Source organism: Mycteria americana, chromosome 9, assembly GCF_035582795.1.
Source record: "Mycteria americana isolate JAX WOST 10 ecotype Jacksonville Zoo and Gardens chromosome 9, USCA_MyAme_1.0, whole genome shotgun sequence".
Lineage (NCBI taxonomy): Eukaryota > Metazoa > Chordata > Aves > Ciconiiformes > Ciconiidae > Mycteria > Mycteria americana.
In genome coordinates, this window is record NC_134373.1 from 19533821 (window position 1) to 19557744 (window position 23924).

At 40.5% G+C, this 23924-nt stretch overlaps 2 protein-coding genes across 8 annotated transcripts in view; both read left to right on the forward strand.

The window, feature by feature from the left end:
- Nucleotides 1-513: 513 nt before the first annotated feature.
- ATP5MC3 (ATP synthase membrane subunit c locus 3) lies at nucleotides 514-4066 on the forward strand. Its single transcript, XM_075511884.1, has 5 exons — nucleotides 514-659; nucleotides 738-815; nucleotides 1801-1878; nucleotides 2250-2443; nucleotides 3820-4066. The coding sequence occupies exons 2-5, from the start codon at nucleotides 777-779 to the stop codon at nucleotides 3932-3934; spliced, it is 426 nt and encodes a 141-aa protein (XP_075367999.1). The 5' UTR covers nucleotides 514-659; nucleotides 738-776; the 3' UTR covers nucleotides 3935-4066.
- Nucleotides 4067-8163: 4097 nt separating this feature from the next.
- Nucleotides 8164-23924, forward strand: part of ATF2 (activating transcription factor 2) — a 51512-nt gene continuing 35751 nt past the window's right edge. For 2 of the 7 annotated variants that reach the window (XM_075512475.1, XM_075512469.1), the window contains exons 1-6: nucleotides 8164-8268; nucleotides 11950-11985; nucleotides 17872-17940; nucleotides 18579-18648; nucleotides 21056-21152; nucleotides 22994-23112. In XM_075512475.1, coding sequence (XP_075368590.1) covers nucleotides 18601-18648; nucleotides 21056-21152; nucleotides 22994-23112 — 264 coding nt within the window. In that variant the 5' untranslated portion in view covers nucleotides 8164-8268; nucleotides 11950-11985; nucleotides 17872-17940; nucleotides 18579-18600. Of the gene's footprint in view, nucleotides 8269-8320; nucleotides 8545-11386; nucleotides 11427-11949; nucleotides 11986-15766; nucleotides 15877-17871; nucleotides 17941-18578; nucleotides 18649-21055; nucleotides 21153-22993; nucleotides 23113-23924 lie in introns of those variants that run through there. The other 5 variants (XM_075512474.1, XM_075512472.1, XM_075512471.1 and 2 more) reach the window with 5 other exon arrangements.

A 23924-nucleotide genomic window follows, 5' to 3' on the forward strand; every position in this document is an offset into this window, starting at 1 on the left:
CGGGGCGGCCTCCCCGCGCCGGCTGCTCCCCGCCAATTACACGCTGCGGCGGCGCCACGCCTCCTTCCCCTCAGCGGAAGACGCCGCAGCTCTCTAATGCTCTCCCCATTAACGGGCCTTCTGCACACCGCGAATCGCTGCCCCGCCGGGGCGAAGCGGCCTCACCCACCCCGCTCCCCTTCCGCAGGCCCGCAGGCTGCCAGCCCGCGCCGCCCCCAAACGCGGGGTTACAGCGGCAGCGGGGCCGCCGGGCCGGGTCTACTGTGTGGTGCGCAGCCCTGCCTAACGGCCCTAACGGTCACATCAACGGCCCTAACTGCCAGGCTCGCGGCCTCGCTCCCGGCCAGCGCCACAGCGGCGCCCCAACGCGTCACCGCCGCCGCGTCACCGCCGAGGCCTGCAGCCCTCGCCCCGCCTCCCGGCTGCGTCGCCGCGGCGAGGCGGGTCCAGCGCGATTACGGCTGCGCAGGGGCGGGGCGGGGCGAGGCGCCGCGCGCTGTGCGCCGCCCGCCGCTGCCAATAGAGTCGGTACAAAGTGACCTTGGCGCCGCGCCCCGCCCCCTTCCGCCGCGCTGCATCCGGGCGCTCGCCGCCGGCCCCGCCGCGCCTGCGCAGAGACGCCCTAGCCCGTCGGCTCTGAGGTGCGGCAACCGGAGCGGGTGAGTGGCGGCGCCGCGCCATCCGCCCCCATCGCCGCCCCCGCCCGCCGCCCCATCACCCTCTCCCTCTCTCCGCAGAGACACCGGATTGTGGCCCCCGGGACGCCGCCCGCTAAGATGTTCGCCTGCGCCAAGCTCGCCACCTCGTCCTCCCTGGTGAGTGGGGGCGCCCGGGCCCGCGGGGGACGCCTGGGCCTCCTCGCCGGCCGCGTCCCGGGCTGCAGAGGGGGCGGCGGCGGTCGCGGGGCGCCCGGGGGTCGGGCGGGCCTCTGAGCTCCGGGCAGGCCCCTAGGGCGAGTCCGTGCGTAGGGCTGTCCGCCCGAGTGGGAAGGGTGAAGAGGGAGGGCGAGCTGCGGCAGGGCCGGGTTCTCCTTCCCGCCTCCTTGGCGGGGGCCAGGGCCCTTTGCCAAGGCGAGGGGCCTTCCCATACGAGCGGTGAAGGGGGAGGGCAGCGCAGCGAAAAGCTCTTGGGCCTGGTGCGCTCAGCTCCTTGCTGTAGGTCAAACTCCAGCCTGTTGCTTGTCCTATGCAAGGCCGGGATTTTTTGCCCTTGCAAGAGATAAGGCACTGTCCTCCTTCAGAATGTCCTTTCTAGCCTGCAGAACGTCTCGTTTTGCATGGTGCAGGCACAGGTTTCCCCTGCAGGAAGAGCTTTGTGCAAGAGCTGATATGACCTTAGACTGCTGGAAGCCCAAGGACACATGCAGGCCGCTTGTGGAAGAGGATTCATTCATTTATGCCTCGCTAGATTTAAAAGTCTAGGTTATGTCTGTGCATGTAACAACTTTGGAATTCATTTTGATGGGTTTCATTTTTTCATTTCAAAATGCATCTCACTGCCTGCTGGTCTATCTGGCTTTTTTTGTTGCTGTTTTGCTACGTTTTCTGTCAGTATAACCCATGTGCAGTTTCATTGAATGATGTACCTATTCGCAATAACATGTCCTGAAAACAGTGCTATCAAATTGCATGGCAGTGTTTGCTTATGTGTCGTTTACTGTATATCCAGCTATGCAAAGATCGCTGTCTTTCAAGACAAATGGCTTAGTAGATAATAGCCTTACAATCTTACAGACTATTGTACGGGAACAGCTGTGATCAAATGTTTCTTTTTTTTATAGCTTTTTTCCTCCTCTTTCAGATCCGTGCTGGATCAAGAGTCTTGTACAGACCAATTTCGGCATCTGTGTTGTCTAGGCCAGAGGTCAAGACTGGAGAGGTACCTTATAAACAAAATTCTGTATCTTCCTAAATTACCTGGTGAGCCTAAATGTCCTCAACCTAGAGTTCACTTGTACTAACTCAAATATCTATAGTGTGAAACTTGCTTTAAGTCAAACACCTAATAATACTTGTTGCTGTCTTGCTGTTTCCCCTGAGAAGTCTTTTACATTTAAAGTTAATTGCTTTCAGGTGGAACAGCTAACATTCTGAAGTTTTTAACTCTCAGTTATAGTCTCATCACTTGGAAGAGGAACTAGACATTGGATCTAACACAGCTTTTAAAACTGCAGAATAACGCTGTCAAAGTGGTCAGAGAAGATGGTCTGTGTCTGAATTATAATGCTTTTTCATGTTTTGTTTTCTTAGGGCAACTCAACACTTAATGGGGCCCAAAATACTGTCTCCCGACTAGCACTTAGAGAATTCCAGACTAGTGCTATCAGCAGGGACATTGACACTGCTGCCAAATTTATTGGTGCTGGTGCTGCCACAGTAGGTGTGGCTGGTTCTGGTGCTGGTATTGGAACAGTCTTCGGTAGTCTAATCATTGGTTATGCCAGGTAATCAATCTCTCTTACAAAACTCTCGAATTGCATGCAGATGTATTTTGAGACAGCACCCCCAGATAAGCCAAGTTGTAGTAAGGATGATGGCACTGTAATAAATTCTGTTAATGATTACTATTAATCATAAACATGGCTAAATAGAATGATATGAAACTGTAGTATATTCATCAGGATGGCTGTATTGTTAAATTCAGAACTTTGTACACTTTACCTGGAGAAGAGACATGAAAGAAATGAGATCATTAGACTTGGTCAGTGTTTTGGTCACTGAAGTCCAATGTTTTGGCATTCAGTTCCAGAACTGAATTAAAAATCTAGCCTGGATCTTTTCCCGTGTGAGAGGGGAGGAGAAGTCCTAAAGAGAAAGTACATGAAAATGAATAATAAGTAATGTGAGCTTGTATGCTTTAGACTTAGTAGTCAGGGTTGTTCTGTAGAAATGGATGCTTAAGGCATTTTTCTAACATGTTCAGCTTTGCATCTCAGAATATGTAATTATCGAATGAGTAATCATTCCTTGTAGAAATCTGAAGGGGGTGAGGGTGGGGATTTTATAGTAGGGATGAACTTCTTCCAGATAAATTTACAATGTTCCTGTAGTAGGAATAGTTCAGATGGTATCATGGAAGAGCAGAACTGATACAGGCATAAAAAAGCTTTACTGAAGGTTTCATGTTCTTCATTACTCTTTCAGCCAGTTAAGACTTAATTGTTTAAGCCCTACTGAAGACAAGGAAGTTCACTTTCCACTTGAAGAAACATAAGTGTTTTCACTACAAAAGTAATGTCTCCTTTTTTGAATTTGGCATGATCATGCCAATAGAGATTGTAGAACGTTAATTCATAGTGTTATGTTGAAGGTTTTTTTTCTCTCCCACACACTTCTTGGAGGGACAAATCCTTGCATTTTTGCAACAAACTGCTGTGTATTTCTTTTTTTGCTCTAGGTGGTTTCAGTTCCTGTATTTGTCTGAGAGCTACTTATGTTATACATAAACGTCCTTGGAATATAGTTATAATGTCACAGATGTGAAATAAATTTATGAAGCATAGTGCTGATAGTTCCTGCATGGGAGGATGTAGAGAAGCCAAAATTCAAAAGCATATATGAATGTAGTCACAAAAAACTCTGCTCATTTGGAAAAGCCATATACAATCTGCAGAACCTGAATCTAGTCTTAATTGCCAAGTCGTTTGTCTTCAGTGAAATCCCTACTAAAAATTACTTCTGCTTGGATTTATTGGATTTTCCTGTTATGGAATCTATCATATGGAAGTATGAGGTTCTGAATCTGTCAGATGCATTAAACTGTATGAAAAACATCTTAATTGTAAAGATACAAAGGTCTTACACCTTCGCTTTCTTTTAGAAATCCTTCTCTGAAGCAGCAGCTGTTCTCATATGCTATCCTGGGATTCGCCCTGTCTGAAGCTATGGGTCTCTTCTGTCTGATGGTTGCTTTCTTGATCCTATTTGCCATGTGAAAGGAGATCTGCCTGTAGTACTGGCATTGGAATGTAACTCTGCATTTTATGGGACTCCCAAAATGTTGGTGTCATGGAAATTGATGCTATTTCCAAAGTCATTTCATTAAAGATAACAACTTTAACTGTCAACCTGTTGCCTGCATTTATTATCTTTCTCACTAGGATATCTGGAAGACAGCATCTTGTCATTCAGTCACCATGCATTTCTCCTGATAATTACATATCATGTAGGACCCTTCAAACAAGGACTTCAAGTCAAACATTTTATTTATTAATCTATATAGGAGTGTCACTTGTTTGTTAAAATTAATGTGGCATATCTCTGAAAGATCAAAGGATACACAGATTAAATGTGGAAGGCTATATGGCTGGCCTTGTTCCTTCACTTGTGTCAAACTTATCCAGAGCTGTTTCTGTGCACAATTTGTTTTTTTTCCCTCAGGCTAGCTGGCACATAAGGTGTTCTGGCACCTCTTGACAGAAGGAGCTACACACAAATCCACGAACAGTGATAGGAAAGTTATCTTTGTATCAGTTTTCAGCTATACTATAAATTTTGATCACTGTGGTTAAAATTTTCCACTTGGTTCTGAGCAGTGTCCCAGCTGAACTAAACTGCTTTAGATTGGTCCATGGCATTTAATTGTGGCACATTGGTATTACACACTTAGTTACTGCATTCTTGGCATCACCAAATTAAAAGGGAGAGCTTCCAGCTTCCTAATTATATAAAGTCAGCCTTGCATTATCTCCCAAATTCTTTTAAGAGCAGTAGGATCAAAGCGTTTTTAATAACAAAATATCTGCAGTATCAAGCTTTGCTTCTCACAGTATCTGTCTTTTAACAATCTAAATGCATTTACAGTGTTGTCTACACTTACAGCAACATACTCTGTGCTACTATATACTAATCTGGTGGGGGGGTTGATAGCATCTCTTTATTCAGCATTTTAAGTAATAGATCTGATCATTCAACAAATATAAGCTGAACTTTGGAAAAAGGTGAGCAAGGTTGTTGTTACGAGCTCTGTCATCTTGCTGTTAAATGGGTAATTACTGAATTAAATCTAGAAACTTTTTACTGTAAGCTGCCTATCCCTAGGGAAATGGAGAAATGACTAATGGCTCTCAGATCAGTGCAAGGTGCAGGTAAGACCTTTGCTTTCATCTGAATTCAAATACCGAATCAGTGTTTATGTAGTCTAACTTGGACCTAGCATGAGAGGCTACTTTCCCCATATGGTCTTAGAAGAAAATGGTCATCTTCCTAAAAGGATTAAAAGTTGCCATGTAAACCCTTTTATATATCTGAGGTTTAGGAGTGTAGAATATGCAGCATCTTTAAATATTTATCTCTAACACAGTATTAGTGCTTTATATGACTAGGTCTGGAAGTGGAGTTTTTGGGGGGTGAGGGAGGGGTAGGAGGTGAAGCATATTGCAGCAATCTTCCATGTGGTCTATGCTCACACTGGGTTTTTCTATGAACTTGGTACTATCCATTCTCATAAGCTATTCTGTTAGAGAGTTGACATGCAATGCATTTGCCCTGGATGACAGCAGATAATGATTGCTAGAATTCTAGGCTAAAGCTTATCTGTCTACTGCTGTCCTTCTGGTGGGTGATGAACTTTGTTCTGTTCTTTCAGTACTGTACAGATCTGTGCAGGCATCCAAGGTGGCGATCCATATTTCCTAATATTGTGGACTAGTCTAGTGGACTAGCTTAATTCAAGCTTCAAATTTCCATTCCACTGGGATTTGGCTAAACAAGGATCTTCAAACTTGTCTTAGTCAAGCCTGGCTCGAGCTCTGTTAATCATACTTATCAATTTGTTCACATATAAAATGGTTTTGCTGAGTTATAATTGTGTGTTTGGTGTAGAGAGAAGTTCTGGCTAAGCTATTGCTCTCTAACCTCAATAAGAAAGCCGCCCAAGTCGCCATGAGCTACTTGAATCAGCTTTGAATAACGATTTCTGGATTTACATCCCATCTTTTCCGATGTCATTCACCCTGTCAACATGTACCCTTTTCCGTATGATCAGCCTTGTCTGAAGGGCAGCAGACATCTCAGGTGACCTGTATATAGATGTAAAGCCTGCCTATTTTAGTAGTAGCATCTCCCCAAGCTTGTTACCTTTCGACTCGCTCTTAGACTGGTGAACACGGGCCAAACCCAAACAAAATTTATATTAGGTTATGCCAGTCTTGAAAGAATTGGATCTTGGTGTTACAGGTAAAGACTAATCAAGGTCTTTCAAAACGTGGCAACAAACCTTCATGCAGGGGATTATCCTTGTAGACAGTAAGGGGCTTATGAGCGATGGGCAGATTTTCACATCTGAATGATCGCAGGGCACATTGACTTGCTTTCTCTGTTGCTCTGTTTTTGATGCTCTTGAGAAATGGAGCTTGTTGAGAAATGGAGCTCAGTTTTCCTAAAATGCCCACAAAAGAAACAACTGTAGTTGTGTAAAAGATGAAACGTTGGGGCTTTTTTAAATAATTCTTTGCGGTGATCGGGCGGCAGCAAGCTATCTAAAAGGGCTCTTGATCTTCTGCATAGGAGTTTACATCAAGAAATCTCTTTCATAGGTCAGAGAACCCAGATACAAAGTTCCATGAGGTGATACTGTAGGCTTCACTTTCCTGAAACCTTTGTCAGTTTTTCTGACATGGACTGTGCTGACCATAGAGACTGTCAACTGGGGAAGATTAATGTAGGTTTCTCCAGATCCAAAGACTGTGTTCATGTTTCAGTGTTGAAGATGGAGCCAACTAGAGCAGAGATCTCCAGCATCATTCCACCTGTGACAGTGATGTACACAACTGTGTTATCCTTGTGTATAATGAAGGAAGTGTTTATATTACCAATTATGCTCTTAAATTATTGCTGCAGGTAAAAATGATTCATCCTTTCCATCCTGCTGCTTTCCCTGTTTATGTTTTTTGCACCAATTTCAGACTGAGGAAAGGCAAAGAACTTGCAGTTCAGTTCTCTGTTCAGGACTGATGCTGCCATGTGATGGTAGATCTAAACCACTGAAAAATGCTTCTTTCCGATAGAGTGCTTAGTTGCTCTGTAGAGAAGGAAGTAAGATCTCTGTTTCTCTCCTCTCTTTGCACTATCTCCTGTTTGAGCCCTTCGCAACATGCTTAAAGAATAATTCCACCTCTAAGTAAATTGTACTTCTATGAAGTGTTTTTTATCCCAGCTTATCTCAAAGAACTGTGCAAAAGTGCTGTGCAGTGCCCACCCAAACAATTTACAAGAAATGAAACGGACCATATTGTCTTTTGTGAGTTCAGGGAAACTTAGACATAATGTAATTTACTGGAACTAATACTTCTGTTTTAGAAGTATTCTTTTTGTTATTCATAGTCTCAGAACAAGACAAATGATACACAGGCACAGAATTAAGACTTCATCTGTGATTTAGAGCACATACTCGCTAAACTGCGTTGCCATATATGCTTAGGATATTTTTTAACTCATCCAAAATAGTAATTACTTCCGTGTTAAATTTAGGTAAAGATACAGTGCCGCGGCATTTTTGATACAATGTTAAATAGGGTGAATGTTGAGCAGAAGTATGGCTTCAGGCGCGCGCCCGGTTCCTGCCATAGGGGATGTGGTGCGTCGGCAGACGGGGAAGCCAAAGGAATGCGGCTCGTACGCCGTTCTGGGGGGCCGATGATTCCAAAGCTTCGATGCGACGAGCTCGTCAGGCGCCGTCACTGAGCAGGGCCTCTCTGCCCGCTTTCTGCTGCCTTCCCCCTGCAGACCCATCAGCAGCGGATGGGTGCTGCGTCCTCGGCCCCCCCCCCCGGCACGGCTCCGCGCCACCGGCAGCAGCTTTTCCCAGCACGCCGCTGGGCTGGGCTGCCGTGGCAGGCGTGCTGCCCAGCTGCGGCCCTGCAGCCGCAGGCGGGGGCTCTACTGCTCGCAGCGTCGCGTAGCCCTTTAGCGCGACCGGCGGAGCCCCGAGGCCCGAGCGCTGCCCTTGGCGCCGTACGCGGGCCGCTCGGGAACCGGCGCCTCGGTCGCCCATCCGGGCGGGGCCCGAGCGGCCCCTGCTTAGCTACAGCCGCGTCGCGGCCCCGCTCGGCCACACCCAGGCACTTGGCGCTTCCGGCCGCCCCGTCCCCAACCGCCCCGCCGACGTCGCCCAATCGGCGGCGCGGGCCGTCCGCCGCCCCGCCCCTCCCCGCCACGTGACCCGCGCCTCCCCGCTGCCCGCGGAGATGTCAGCGGAGCTCTCGCGAGAAGTGACGGAAGCCTGTAGGGGACCCGGCCTTTAATGTGCGGTCCGGCCCGCGTTCCCGGGGTGAGTTTGTAAACACGAGCGCGGCGCGGCGCGGCCCGGCGGCGGCTCCTCCCTCCGCGCTGCGGCGGCGTCCGGGCGGGCGAGCGCACCGGGGGCGGAGGGGAGGGAGCGGCCCCGCTCGGCAGTAGGCGGGGGATACCCGGGAGGCAGTAACATGGCGCCGCCGCTCCTCTCCACGGCAGCCCCCTCCCCCACCGCGGCCTGCGGCTCCCGCCGCCCCTAGAGCCGGGGCGGGGCGGCCCGGCCGGCGCCGCGGAGACCGTTACCCGCCCGGAGGTAGGGGTCCCGGCGGGCGCCCCGAGGGAGCGGGGCGGGGCGGGGAGGCCAGTGGGTGAAGGGGGCTGCAGCTGCCCGCGCCCCGCATCCGGAAGCCGGCTGCCCCGCGGGGGCATCGCCGGTACCTTGCCCCGGGCCCGGCCCGCGGCGGGGGGTGAAAGGCAGGGGGGAGGGCGGGAGAGGGGCCAGCCGGGCCCGGCCTTTCCGCCTTAGCTCAGCTCCAAGGAGGCCTCTCCCTGCATCCATCTTCTGCTCTGAGGGGAGGTCTTGGTCTGTAGCCGGTGCTGGTGGGGAGATGTGCCGAGAGGGGTACGGGGGGGGGGGGGTGTTGGGGGGAGGGTAAGATCAGCTTTCCTGCACCAGAGGGAGGTGTTGGCCTGCCTGGGATCTGGCCATGGACGTGGATCTTCTGGACCAGTTGCCCCATTGACTTTGCCTGTTACTGTGCATTATGCCTCTCGAGTTGTCTTAATAAAAGGTCTCTGAAGCTTTCACGTGAAAAAACACATCACAGCCCTTTAAGCAATGATGGCTGCACGATGTTTTAGGCACAAATGTTTTATGCCAGAGTGCAACTTGATGTTTGGAGTCGGGGATGTGTGTGCTGCCATGTTGCTTCTGCAGTCTCATTCATTCTACAGGCTTTTTGCATCCCTGTTCTTGGAGTGAGATCCATGAGTGTGTTTCCATGTCCCATCCATGCACTGTGTGTCACTCATTTGCTTTTCATTATGTTGCTTTCTCCCAGAGATGTTTACCTTCAAATACTGATACTGTCACCTGTTTCCTTGCACTAGAATGACAAATTCTAATAAAGCTGGAAATTCTGAATCATCTGCCTCTTTCCAAATAGTGCCCCTGAATACGGCCAAGGTGTATTTTCTTTTCCACCTTTTAAAATAAGATTTTTGTTTTCTTCTTGTCATATTCTACTCGTGGCAGTGAATATCATGTCCCAAGCTCTTGCTGAGTGTAAAGCTAGATAGAGTTAATAAAACCAAATGTTCCTGAAGTTAAGGTCATAATACTGCTAGGTCTATGTGGATGCTAGATTCAGCACTAGCTGAGAGGATGAGGAGGACCCTTCCTTGGGGTCGTAGTCTTCCGTAAGTGTTCTAGATGTGATTTCTTCAGCCTTCCGCTGAAACATAAGTTACTGTCTATTAATGGACATCCAGTTGCAGACATACTTTCAGAGGGACAAACTATAATCAAGTTAGGTGTTCACTTGAATTCTTTTAGTATTTATAATTCTGCATTCCAGAATCAAAATTGGAAAGTTGTGGCACTGAAAAACAAAATTATAACTTTGTCAGGGACTGCTTGTTATGTAATGCATCAAAAGAAATGTGAAATAATAAAAAAAGTTAATGTGTACATGGAGTGAAGCAGCATCTAATATAAGGTGCTTTCAGGTCTTAAATTAGATCATACATAATTTTATAAATAATTTTGGGTTTTGTGCTATTTCTGTTTTGCGACAATGTGGTGAGGAGCCTGAAATATGGTATTCTTTTGAATCTTGTTTAATTAAATTTTGGGTGTATCTAGTGCCTAAAATTCCTTTTCTGTCATCAGCTATTCTTTTTTTTTTCTTCCACTATTAATTAGCTCAAACTTAAAAATGCACGTTTTTAGCTCCAAGAAGCTTTACGAACTTTAAAAGTTTCTATGCTATTTCTAACCTCAAACTTTTTTTAAGGCTTCATGAACTAATTTTGAATTTCTGTGTAAAAATAATGCATTAACTGTTTTCAAAGGAGCAAACATGATCCAATACTATTAACTTCTTTTTTGGAATATTGAATAGATTTCAAATTATCATTGTCCTCCGGCATAGCTTAACTACATTTGTTTCAAATCAATAATGTGCACTCTAAGGAGGCATTGGATATAGTTAGCGATAGAATTATGGTCAATATTTAATAATTATGCAATAATTTTTTTTTCACGTTTATGCTATACTGTCTCCAACTTTGCTCTGTGTCAGTTTCAGTTCAGCCTGAGAATGTTTCTGTTAGCTTCAGTTCAGATAGGAGCTTCTCTTCAGTAAGTTATTCCAAGCAATATAGTATGTTTCCCTTTCTAGGTAAATGCCAATGGTCTTTCATATTATTGCTTACAGGAAAGAAAAAGATAATTCTGTTTTAACAAGCAGTGGGAGTCCTATAGTGGGGTATTTATGATATATTTAAAGATTTTTTTTTTAAATTAAATTCTTAATTATTGTATTCAATTTTATACTTCAGGGATGCCATCTGGAAAAATGTAAAAATGAAGTAACTTTTTGTTAAGCTTTTTTTTTTTAATTCGTTGAAAGTAACGTAGCAAAAGGAGATTGGATTTCTAATGTTTGTTAGGTTGATGAGCAATATTAAGACCTTTAAGCCTAGATAAATGAGCTGGGGAAGGTAAGTCTTGATATCTCTCTAAGCAAATTGTGAAAAGATCCGTGGAATATCAACACCTGTATATTTCTTCTCTGAGGTACATTGGCCTTTCACTTATCTACAAGAGCTGTATTCACACAGCATGAATTTCCAGTAAGTCAAAGAAAGATCAAGGTGCCTCTGAAAAATACTTAAGCCAGGGGGTTGTCTTAGGAGCTGCCATATTCAGCCAACAGGAAGCGTTATGCCTAAGGACCTTTCTTTATTCCATTAGTGCTCTCCGTTTACCAGAAGTGTACCTTCATATGCGAAAAGTCTGCTTCTTCAGCAAAACTGAAGTAACTTAATTGCTTTGTTTCTGTACATGTGACTGTCTGTCCAACTGGCTTTCTTGTTCTTATTCGAACTTAAGTCAATTGTCCTCACTTCTTGCATCTTCTCTTCTTGTCCAGATGCTCTCCCCTTTATGGAATCTTAGACAAACCATGGAAGGTATGGAATTAACTTCAGACATCAGTTACAAGCAGTTAACTAATAACATCAGCAAAAAGTGCCCAACATTTGACTTTTTTAAAGAAAAAATCTGAGCATTATGCTACAGGCATTACATTCTTCCTAATTCTTCCTCAGAACTCTCTGAAACAGATCATGTGTCTTCTAGGAAATAGCACAACCATTCTGTTAAGCAGAGAAGTGTGAAGAAGGAGCTCCTGTTTTCCTGTTTGCCAGTTTTTGAGGTTTACAACCTTTAAATATTCTGGACTATGGCTTATAGTTTTCTTGCAGAATCTACTGAGCTACTTTCTGGTGATCCCACTTCCTTTATGAGGAGGAATGTTTTTATTTTTCAAATTTGTTCTCCTCCATTCTCTTTATCATTCAGGTTTTTTTTTTAGGAATGCTAAATTCTACAGCATTACACAAATACAATCAGTCAGAACACTTGAAAGTGGATTGTAATGGTCAAGTATTAATTACACCACTTTTGCTTCATCTTTCTTCTTTTGCTTTATAGGAAACTGAAAAAAACCAGCTGTTCCAGTCCCTCCAGGTAAGTGGAACAATGATTTTTTTTTCCTTTAAAATACAAATTTTGATTTTATTTATTTATGTTACTTCTTATTAAGTGGTGTATTCTACATACTAACTTCTGATTTTTACTGAAAGCAAAACTTGCAAGTATAGAAAATTGTGGAAATAAAGATAGGCTCAAATGTGGGAGGTGAATTTATGCTGTGCAATGCTGTATGCAAGTATTGAAGGTATAAAAGGTGCCCTGTTCATTTTGATTTGCATTGATTGGTTTGGTTGCATGAGAAAGCCATCGCTTTTAATTTTGAAGTGTTTAAATTTGGAGAACAAAAATAGCTACTTTTTTTTCCTCATCTAAAGAAGCATGTCTGTTAAAATGCTTGTATGGAGCCAAGCAAAACATTAAATTCAGCTCTTCAGGTAACCATTAAGAGAATGTTATTCTTTACTGTGGCAAATATATTCAGTCCACTTTACTTTGAAAAAGTATTCACTTCAAGTAGAACTCTTAAAGTTGATAAAGACTTTGAGAAATTTTGACCTTGCCCTTTTATGCTTAAGTTTCCTATTGTAAAATGAAGCTTAAAGTAAAATCTTAAAAATCTTATACTACCTAAAGCAATTACACACTATGATGAGATCTACAGAAAAGCTTACTAAGAGTTAATAATTCTGTATACAGTAAGGGTTTGTATCTTGCAGTAAAAAGGAGCACAATCCCAGATCAAATGTAAAGAATAAAAGGAAATCTTGAGTAGGCATGATCAGTCTTGAGGAAATGCAAACATCTGTAGGAAAATACATCACTGGTACTGTAACTTAAGCACTTTGTAATGTATAGACCCAGGGGAGACTTGATGCTGATGGACTACTATAACTCTGATTTGTCTCAGTGGCCTAATACAGTTTTTGTCCAACTTTCATTTTTTTCAAACCAGAATGTACAGATGTTTCTTGCGCTGGACCCACATGTGAGTGGTCAGTCTAGCTGCAAAACTTGGGTTTACATCACATCTAAGCAGTAGTAGATTAATCAGCTACTACTGTAGCTAGCAGACTGTCAGATTGTCCTCTATGGACTGTCCAGTTTAGGGGGGTGACACACTTGTGAGAACGTGCATCTCTTCTTGCTTGCTGGCCAGTAGAGGAATAATGACATTGAAAAGTTTTAAGGTTTCTTTTTTTTTTTTCTTTTTTTTTTCTTTTTTTTTGGTATGTTTATAGTTGTCTGTCTTTTCTGTGTTCAGTTCAGGCTGTTTTCTTCCATGCTGTTTGCGTCAGCCCTGACATTACAGGAGGGCAGTCTCTGTATTGCTACAGTGCTTAGAATAAGTAATTACACTGTAAGACCGCACAGCCCGTGAGCAGGTTGGTGCCTAGAGGTCTTTTGGCATACAGCATGCTTTGTACAGGTAAAGTGTTCAGAGGCTTTAGCTACAAGTCTGATGAATCTTTACTAGGTATGTGTGGAGAATGATTTTTCTCAGCAAATTTGGAGAGGTTTTTGTAAGGATTATCAACGTGTACATTTTTAAACAGCTATTTAAATGTTTAATACAAAAAAAATTTGAAGCTAGGTGTCAGTTGTGTTTACCATACTCCTGTATGTAGGGAATTAAGAGAAAACAGAAGAACCTTTACCGGTAAAATAAGCCAACAAGACATTGCTTAAGTCAGTGTATGATTCTATTGTTTTACAAATTGTCTATGGGAAGATATTTTAGAAGCAAGCCTCAGAGTATGTAGTAATAGTTTCCAGAAAGTGTACCTAAGATGTTTAATTAAACTCTTATAAAAATACACAAATAATTGTTGAAGCTATTTTTGTAGCACATTTAGATAAACATTAGTGTGATGTTTTATAGAAACATCTTTATTTTTAAAATAAGCACACTGTCCTAAATATTAGTAGATTGCTTGCAATTTTATTTCTCTGTATTATATATATTTTAAATGTGTATATGTTCTTATTTATATATTTTGCTGTACTGTTTGCTTTCCAAAAGTGATAAAAGAGGCTTATGACATTTTAAATAGGCATGATGTGAAAGTATTTTACCTTTGCATTGAAAGTATGGAACAAACACCAAAAAAATGAGATTACTTTCTGATTTAAGTACCAAAATTGATTATACTGCCCAGATTATTTCATGGTTTTCCCATGTTCAGCTCTGATCCTATTTCTCAGTGTAACTCAAAAGAATTCTATGTATGGGTTCCTTCATGCTACTGAAAGGAATTTATGGTTGGAAGGCTTACAGAAGAAAGTTGCAGTTCAGTGGACTGTAGTAAGAATCATTTCACTGAACTGTTCAGTTTATCTGAAGAGATAAGTTAAGGCTGGAGTTTCACGTTCAGATTGGATTGCCTCAGGAACCATCTTTTTTCTATGGGACAAGGTGTTTGCTGTTGGCTGGGTAGCAATCCAAGGTGGCTATAATTCATCTCTAGTGATTGGGTTACCAATTTACATACTTTATTTCTCATTTGGTCAGGTGAGTAACATTTTTGTCAAGATGGTGTTTAAGTTGCTATTTTGGTTGTCAGGGGAAGAGTATTTTCTGAACTCTTCTTTCTTACTGTGGTATTCTCTCTTAGAGCAGTCAGACTTTTGAAATCAGAGTGGCAATCACAAACTTCTTTTCTGAAAATTTGCCTTCTTTGTGTTAGTCTTGTTATTCCTGTCAGGCAACAAACAATGCAGAAGGAAAAGAGGAGGCAAAGGATGGGGTTGGTTTGTTTGTTTTCCATAGCAGCAAGAGTTTTAGTTGTTGGGCTGTAAAATTAACCACGCTAAGTCTTCTAAAGCTGTCAGAACATTACCCAAGTTTGGATCATCTTTTGCTGTTGTTCACCTCTGTTTCTAGCTATGACGTCTTTATGGTATACTTCAAATTTCAGAGTTATCTTGGATTGCTCAGGATTTCATCCACTCAGATGTTGAATATCTCCAAGGGTGGAGATTCCACAGCCCCACCGGGCAACCTGTTCCAGTATTCAGCTGCCCTCATTGTGTGATTTCTTTCTTCTTATTATTTTTTTTCCCCCCCTCCCCTTATACTTGCTCTTAACTTTCTTGGTGTGGCTTGTGAATGGTGCATCTCATCCTTTTGTTGTACACTACCCAGAGTCTGAATCAGTCTTCTCTATAACACTACATTAGGTAGCGTAAGACAGCAAGTAGATCCTTCCTTAGCCTTCCTTCTCCATGCTGAACAAACTTTGCTTCCTGATATTCCTTTTGTATGTAATAATCCAGCCTCCTAACTATTTTGGTGGGGCCCCTGCTGGTTCCTCTCCAGTTTGTCATCTGTCTTGAGGGGCTCAAAACTGGACACAGCACTCCAGCTGTAGCTTCATGAGTGCCAGATAAAGGAGAATAATCACTTCCCTTTATCTGGTTGCTATGCTCTTGCTAATTCAGCCCAGTAGGCTGTTAGCTTTCAATGCTGCACAGTGACATGATGCTGAATGGTGTTCAGTTTGTTGTCCACCAGGAGTTACAGGTTCTTCCCCAAAGCTGCTTGACAGCCACTTGGCCCTCAGCCTGCACTGTTGCATGGAGTTATTTTGTTCTAGGTGCAAGCTTTGCATTTGTCTTTATAATTGGTAAATACAATCTTACCGATTTGGCTACACTAAGGAACGTGTGCTCTTTGTTTTCCCATCCTGTCAGATCCAGTTTCTGTTTAGATTTATAATGTCTGAGGTCTTGCTGGAATGCGTGAGTGAACTTCTTTTCTCTTTTAAGTGCAAAAATTTCAGTGCTTCGAGATACTTTTTTTTTTTTTTTTCTTCAGATGTTAGCTGGAATCCCTTTACAAGGCATTACCTCACAAAATTCCTTGCGGCCTGCAGTCAAATAATATTACAAAGATCAGGAAATGAATTTATCTCCAACTTTTTTCCAGTAAGTTTGCCAGGAGGATGATGCTTCTTTTCTTTTTCACAAGGATTGATTTTTAGTTTATAAATCAGGCATTCAAAATTCACAGGCTTCACAAACCAAAACATGGAACCAGCTAACAACTTCATATGCAAATACGTGTTTTGGTAATATTTCTTTAAAAGAGAAAATGAGCAGACTTGAAAAATGATCTTTACAGCTTATGACCTAAGAAAAACATTAACAGTGTGGATGGAGTAGATTTTATGGCTGATACTATGCACTTGTCAAAGACTGACAACACACTATACTAACAGAGTGGAAAAAATGCCCTACGTGCACTTTTGTTAATCAAAATCTTCATTCTTTGGATAAAAGAAATGCAGAATTGTTTCTTACACCTTCAGACGTTTCTGATACAGATATAACTCTTCTGTTCATAATATATATCCATATGTGCATATTGTAGCCGTATATTACTATATGGTGCCCCATGATCAAGATTTAACAATGCAAATTCCTTTTGAGATCTAAAGGAGACTGACTCTCTTAGTTTTGAACCTGTATTTAAAAAAACCTGACTGTTGTATAGCAAGGGTAACAAGTTCATGGTGTCAGCTTTTAGTGTCTGTTGAAGTTCCAGATAGGATAAGGACGTAATCCTAAAGCTTCATTGATAAAGGCCTTATTTTTTACCTGGAATCCTTAGTCATGAGTCTTCAAACTTGCCCATAACCTTGTTAATACTCTTTATTCGTGACAGTACCAAGTTCGTAGTTTGAACGGTTCAAGAAATATTTCATCCCTTCAGAAACTTGAGACAGGTTATGAACTCTTTGCAAAGAACAGCAGAACAATCTCCATCCCCGATTTGCTTTGGCAGCCTTTCTTTGGGATATAAATGTTTCCCTGAGTTGTCAGTGCCAAAGACTCTAAAGTTTCTGGCAGCCATTCATCTCTTCTTGGCTTGTGATCTCAGCTCAGTATCCTCATTCTGTTGAACGTATATATTTAGAAGTGACACTTTGGAATCTCCATGTTTTGCTTCTTTGCTCTTCGCTGCCTATGACCGAGGATGCTGGGATCTCTTTCTCCTTGAAGTAATATCCTAAAAGTCTATACAGTATTTTTTTACTGTACAGGCGCAGGCAAAAGGATCAGGTAATATGTTCCCTGCAGATCTCTGAGGTATTAAGTCCTAAATGATTTGCTTACGTTTACTTGATCTGTCTTGTGCCTAGTGCTAAATGGTGTACCAGAATTACACATTCTTAGGATGGTTAGACAGTTTCAGAAGCCTTGTAACTTTTCATGACCAGCCTGTTGGGGGAGAGATGGATTTATTCAGCTTATGATCTTTAATCATAAAGACATCTTTATTCATCTTTATTTGTTTCATCAAGCTAAGCAGTGTTCAGAACTCACATTGTTAGATCTCCATACAAATACTCATATTTAAAGATGAATGTATTTCCTCCAGGGTAAAGCCACAGATGGGTTGAGAGTGCTTGTCATCTCCTGGCTAATTAACTAATTTGGTACATTCATTGCCCTCTGCCCACCCTGTTACTTGACCTTAAAATGAGGTAACTTTAGTGTTGAGATTAGTTACTCATCACTATTGGGTTTAGTAATGTGACAACAATATCTTGATTTTATATGTTCATTGTACCAGAACTTTTTTTTTTTGTCATTGATGTCACAGCATCCACATACTAGTTTTATGCATTGTCCAGCACAGGTTGGCTCAATCCCGTCTGCGTCCCTCTTTCTCTTCTGGAAGTGGAGTGATGCTACCTTGCGATGTTTGTTCTGTGCTTGCAGGATGAAAGAGTAGAAGCATCTCTTTCTGTCTGAGAGAAGGCATAACTGATTAGAGGATGTGTTGAAGTAAACCATTTCTTTGAAAAAGTCGTGTTTCATGGGTGAATAGTGGGCATTATATAATTTATCTTTACAAAATCATGTATTATTACATGTTTAACATGCATAGTAATTAATATCTTCTTTCAATTACAGTTCATTGCCATGAAAAGGAGGATATGATAGTTTGCCCTATGAAACAGGTTTATATGTGAAATCTGGCAGGTACGTGTATTAGTATGTGTGGTGACTACGCAAAACAGCACAAAATATAATCAATATCTATTACTTCTTTCTTAAATATTTTTTAGCCTGTTGGTAATTTAGTTGTATAGCTGAAACATTACTGAAGTACATGTTTTTGTAGTTAGATTTGTAACAGTTTACATAAAGGGCTATCTGTTAACTTATCTTTAAAGTTGAGCTTCAAAGATTATACAAAGACTAAGGAACAACCACTTTTTCACATCTGTTGGCACTGTATCCTTGACTACTCGATATTGTCTGCTGCTTTGTTCTTTTTTTAATTGTGGGAATTGGATCATTATTACAATGTATTTTTATTTCAGTAACAAGTTGCCTTACTATGTTTTCAGATACTTTTGCAATTAGTTGTGTTATGTAGGAATACTTGCCTTTCCAGTTGAGATGTATGTTCAAAATCTACTATGTCTGGGTTTTGTGTACCTTCCTGACAGAGCTCGGAATCCAGATTCTACTTGAATGCCGAGTATTTAGATTCTCAGTGTAGCCAGAAGGCAGAAATTCTTGCCCATGAAATATTAAAATATCCTGTGGATGTTGATGTATTGATAATTTGTTGCAATATTTGTAAAATTTGTTCCATTCTCATTTTAATACAGGTAGCACAACGACCTGTGGAATATGAGTGATGACAAACCCTTTTTATGCACTGCCCCTGGATGTGGCCAGGTAATGGTCTGACTTGAAGTTATTAACATTGATCAAATAAAAGTAAAACAGTGAAACACGTTTCTAGGGATCAAAGAAAAGGGGATTTATGATAATTGGTAGAAAGTATCTATGTTTTGCTGAGAAGTAGGTGACAGCAAGAATTTATAGTATTTCATGTGTTTATTCAGAAAATGCTATCCAAAGAAGAAAAAAAACTAATTAAATTACCATTTCTGAGCTGAAAACAATTTCATTTGTTAGCCCTGCTTTATTTGCTTTCATTAAAAAAATAAATAAATCAAGAAGCATCCTAGTTTGTGTCAGGTAACCTGTATTTTTCAGAATATTTCAATGTTAGTGGGGAGCTCATTGTGAAGCTTGCTTGTCACTAATCTTCACAACTATGGTGACTGCAAATATTTGATGGCATAATTTTTATTTATGTATATTTTTGTATATAGGAAGATGCTAACAGTATGCATGCCACAAAATGTATTTCAATTCCTATTGTAGTTTTAAGGTATTCTGTTAAATAGCATTAGTAGATATAGAGCTGAATGTGAGCAGAAAAGTAAAAATATTACTGAGTGTTTTAGCAGATGGTTGCTTAAAAGGAAGCTGTCTTAACACTTTAATTTAGTAACCTGAAAATAAATGAATTTGCTTTGTCTGCTGCATGAGATGGACATCCCTGCATCCTTTATATAAAATTAATTTCTTAAACGAGCTGAATTTTTTCATTATATTAGTGCCCTTGGATTTATTTGGATTTTTACTTCAAAATAGTTTCATTTTTATTCCGAAAACTTAGTTTTTATGATGAATGACAGCATTAATGTTATATTAATGGCGCCTTCTGTATTTAAAGCGGGAAAGGACTAAGATTTCTTATTATGTCTAATATGTTCAGAGACATCAAAAGTAATAGAAGAGGACTGCCTTCTCCTAAGCAACATGTTTGTCGCCATCCTATTTGAATCTCATTTCGGTGTAAGCTCTGTTAGAAGTGTTTTGGCAACTAAATCTCATAGAAGACGCGTCGTGGGGCTACAGCAATTCTTGATTCCAGTGAAGGAGAAGAGAAGTTTATGTCCCTGAAAATGGGCAAGGCTTCTCCAGATGCCAGCTCATACTATAGAACAGAGAGAGGGAGTCAGGATCTGGAGGTCCTGTTCCCTCTGAAGGAGCCTGTCCGTCACATAGAGGGGACAGAAGATGTACTTAAGTCTCTTAGTGTGATAGAGCACCAAAGTTTCTGGCTTATGCTGTATCTAGAGATAAGGCATGGGAGGTATGGAGAGCTGAGCATTTGGAACCCTTGGCAACAGAGTTCTAAGAAAAAAAGTGCCTGGCCTGTATCACCCTGTCTTTCAGTGATCCTGCATTTTTAATTTCCCTCTCAGCTCCACACATACATGTCCTTTCTCACAAAAATATTGTGGATGACTGTACTCTAAGGTCAACTAAGCTTTCTGTATTGTTTTCTGAGAGATGACACTTTGGTGTGTATCTGTTACAAGATATATGTGGAGTGACTTAAATTATTGAGGAATAATCAGAAACATAATTTGAGACTCAAATGTTCACAAAGAAAAGTAAGAATTTGCATATTTTGTAAAATGTGTTCTTTTTAGAAACCTGCATCTTGGGAAATGTTTTCTTAGATTATCTCAATTGAAACATTAACTTTACCCACAATTACAGATGCATAGCAAATTTCAAGTTAGTAAAAATAAGAATATCTATTTTACAGCACCTAGTTTGTCTGCTTACTGCTTTTTTTATAGAATGTACCCCAAATTTGGGGGAAATATGCACAAAACTGGCATACTTCTGAAAACTTGAGAGATTTTCAAAATGCTGATAAGTTTAGTCCATTCACAGCTTTTCCATTGTCTGACGTTGTTCCAGTGTTTCCCATTCTATCTGCCTCTTATTTTATATAGTAAATGGTCAGGGGCAGGAGCTATACTTTATTTTTATGCTATTAAATACAGTGTAGTCTGTGTTTGGGATTACAGGTCAGTTCTCATTATTGTGAGAATACACACAATACAGAAATCAAACAGTGGTCATGAATTACTAAATATTGTCAAGATCCATTAGTATAGCAAATAGCTGTTTGCTCACAGTTTATGAAGTCCGCAACACTCTGGAATTTTGTCTTGGACTTTTGATGAATGCAGGTACTTATACTACCATTTCCCTGATATTGTTACTATTTAGTTATTATGAACATCATTTCAGTTTTATAATATTTCTGCTTGGTACTGTTGACCAAGGAGCAAAATATATCTGCCTGAGAGGGTTGTCTGTTAACCTAGTAATGATAGTTTTACATGATGTAAAAATTACTTTCTGTAGAATTGCATTTACTTTGTTCACACTCAAAATTACAACTGTTTCTTAAAACTTTCTGCTGCAGCGTTTTACCAATGAGGATCATTTGGCTGTCCATAAACATAAACATGAGATGACACTGAAATTTGGTCCGGCTCGTAATGATAGTGTCATTGTGGCTGGTTAGTATATACTTTTATAACTAGTTTATTCACTTTTCTGCTGGAATGGACATACATTTTATGTATTTTCTGTACATAATGCATAGACTTATGTTAAGAGGATATGAAACATTTTCTTCACTATAGTTGTCTGCAGTGTGTGCTTAGGCAATATTTTTATACATTATTAGCTTTTGTCAGAATTTGAAGCCAATATTGTTCTCCATAAGTAAGTTTTATTTGGATCTGATATATAATCTAAATATTTTTCAATTATCGCTACTTTAATAATTTATTAAATTATGCAATAAGTATTCAGTAAGAACACACACTAATAAAAGCTGTGCCTAACAGGATCTGTAACTAGATTAAACTGTATTTAAGTTTTAATTATTCATTGATATTACTTGTCTCTTAAAATTTAACATATGTAGTGTTTTTACATGCTATGCTGACATTAGAAGAATGAATCGGTAGTTGTTATTCTTTAAATAGGATAGTAGAAGAAAGATAAACATTTTTTGTTTAAATTTTAGCTGAAATTCAAAATACTTTTACTGTATTTCCACTTCTGAATTCATGGTATACCCTTGGTCAGTTGTAACTAACTTTTTTGTTTGTCCAGGATCAGAAGTAATCACCAATGGATGATTGATTGCATTATAAATTTTAAAGTTCTTGAATGAAGACAGCACATGCTAATTACTCTAAAGTTATAGTCAGACTTTTTTCAGTGGTGGAACAGCCTAAATGAACTTCAAAAACTTTCAGACGTTTTCTGAATTTTTTTTTCCTTGTGAGTGGCTAATTTGTTAGGACGAGCAGACAAAAAAAATTGTTACTCTTAAACCAGCAGTTATATATTTTAAAATTCTAAATGTGATCCTCGGCAATTATACCGTAAGAAAGGGGACCCGTCAAATAATCAGGTGTTTGAGAATGAAACCATGGCAGTGTCTGTCTCTTCGCAGCCACGTTCCAGTGTATGAACTGTTAGTTCTAACAGTTCCAGGGTATGAACTGTTAGCTAACGTAAACGCCAGCTTACGCTAGTAAGGTGCGCTAATACTACTCTATTTTGTAATTTTTTGTATTTTTGTAATACTAAATCTATTTTTTAATACTACTCTACACTATTTTAAATGCAGGTAACTTTGTGGCAAATGTGGTTAATTTTGGCCTGATAATAATAGTGAAAGAAGGGGAATTTACGTAGTAACAAAAACTTTATAGAAAGACTTTTTTGAAACTGCTTCATGCAGTAATCAGCCAGATACCAGAAGTCGTATGATTCCAGCTTGACTCTACAGGCATCGGAGGAGTCAATACGGTCTTGTGTACAATTATCACACTTTACTTCCTTTTAGAAGTTCCACGCACTTGAAAGTAATCACTACTGTTTTCAGTAGTGAAGAAGAAGAGAAGAAAGAAACAAGCTGTCTGTGAGCTGTGCACTTTTCTCTCTTTTTTTTTTTTTTTTTAATTAAAACCTTCATGTAGGCCTTACCGTTATTTGAAAATAGAGCCTGCTTGCTCTCTGAAGTGATCTGCTGTGCTAGACTAGGCACTTGAGAATAGCTCCCTCTGGTTTCTGGACACAGACAGAAGAAATGCTTTGCTACCCTCCCAAAACGGTAAGGGGCTTAGTGGTTTCCAAACCTCAGTTGCGTGCCTCCAGCAGGTGGAGTATGCCTTCTGGTTGGCCTCTCTGCAAGGCAGAAAGGAGCCTGCTTGCAAGGCATCAGAGAGTGCTTAACAACGTCATCTCTTTCTGTTTGCTTTTATTCTGAAAAATATTTACGGTAAGTAGGTTTGTAAATGGTATTGTAAAATAAAATTAAAAATAAAATTGTTCATTTCAGATCAGACACCAACACCAACTCGATTCTTGAAGAACTGTGAAGAAGTGGGCTTATTCAATGAATTAGCAAGTCCTTTTGAAAATGAGTTTAAAAAGGCATCTGAAGATGACATTAAGAAAGTATGTTCCAAAACTTTTTCTTCTCAGAGCTTCTACTTTTTTCGTATCAGAAATTCCATTAACAAAGCAAACTTTGGATTTATATATTGCCTTCTAAACTATACCAATAATAATTTGCCAGCTGCTTATATATGTTGTGTGGAGAGAATACAAATCTAAGATTACTCTTCTGAAGATTAGTCTACCTGATTGATTTTACATAGTTAGCATGGGTAATGGGACACATTGACTTTGTCTTAATTCTTTCAGTATCTAGTCTATATATGTTGAAGTTAATCATTACCTTTGATTGAAATTTCATTAGGCCCTGAATAAGCAAAAAATAAGTCTGAAAAGTAAAGAGCTTTTGCAGAAAGAAAAACATTTGCAAGAAACCTGTGTGAAAAGAATAGTCTGTGAACACTGATTATTTTTATTAGTTTTAAAATACCAATGTTATTCTAAGAATCAATAGTAATGATAACAAGAGTTAAATACTGAGTAAATTTAAAGAAGTGTCAGTAATTTGGTTATAATTATATTCCCTATGTGGTGAAATCACTTTTGCCTAGAAATTATTGATCACAACCTACACATCTGCTTTTTTAATGTACAGGTTGAAATATAAGAAAAATTTGGACTGTATCTGTTTAGTAACTTCATGTTTTTATGAGGAACTTCCCATACATTTAAGTGCCATTTCTTCTATTTATTTTAGTACTTCCCAGTTGTAACTGGTTAGGGGCCCAAACATTTAAACACTTCTGCAAATGAAAAATTTTGTTCAATGTTCTCTTTGAATAATTTTGCCTTTGGTTGATTACCTGGTTGAC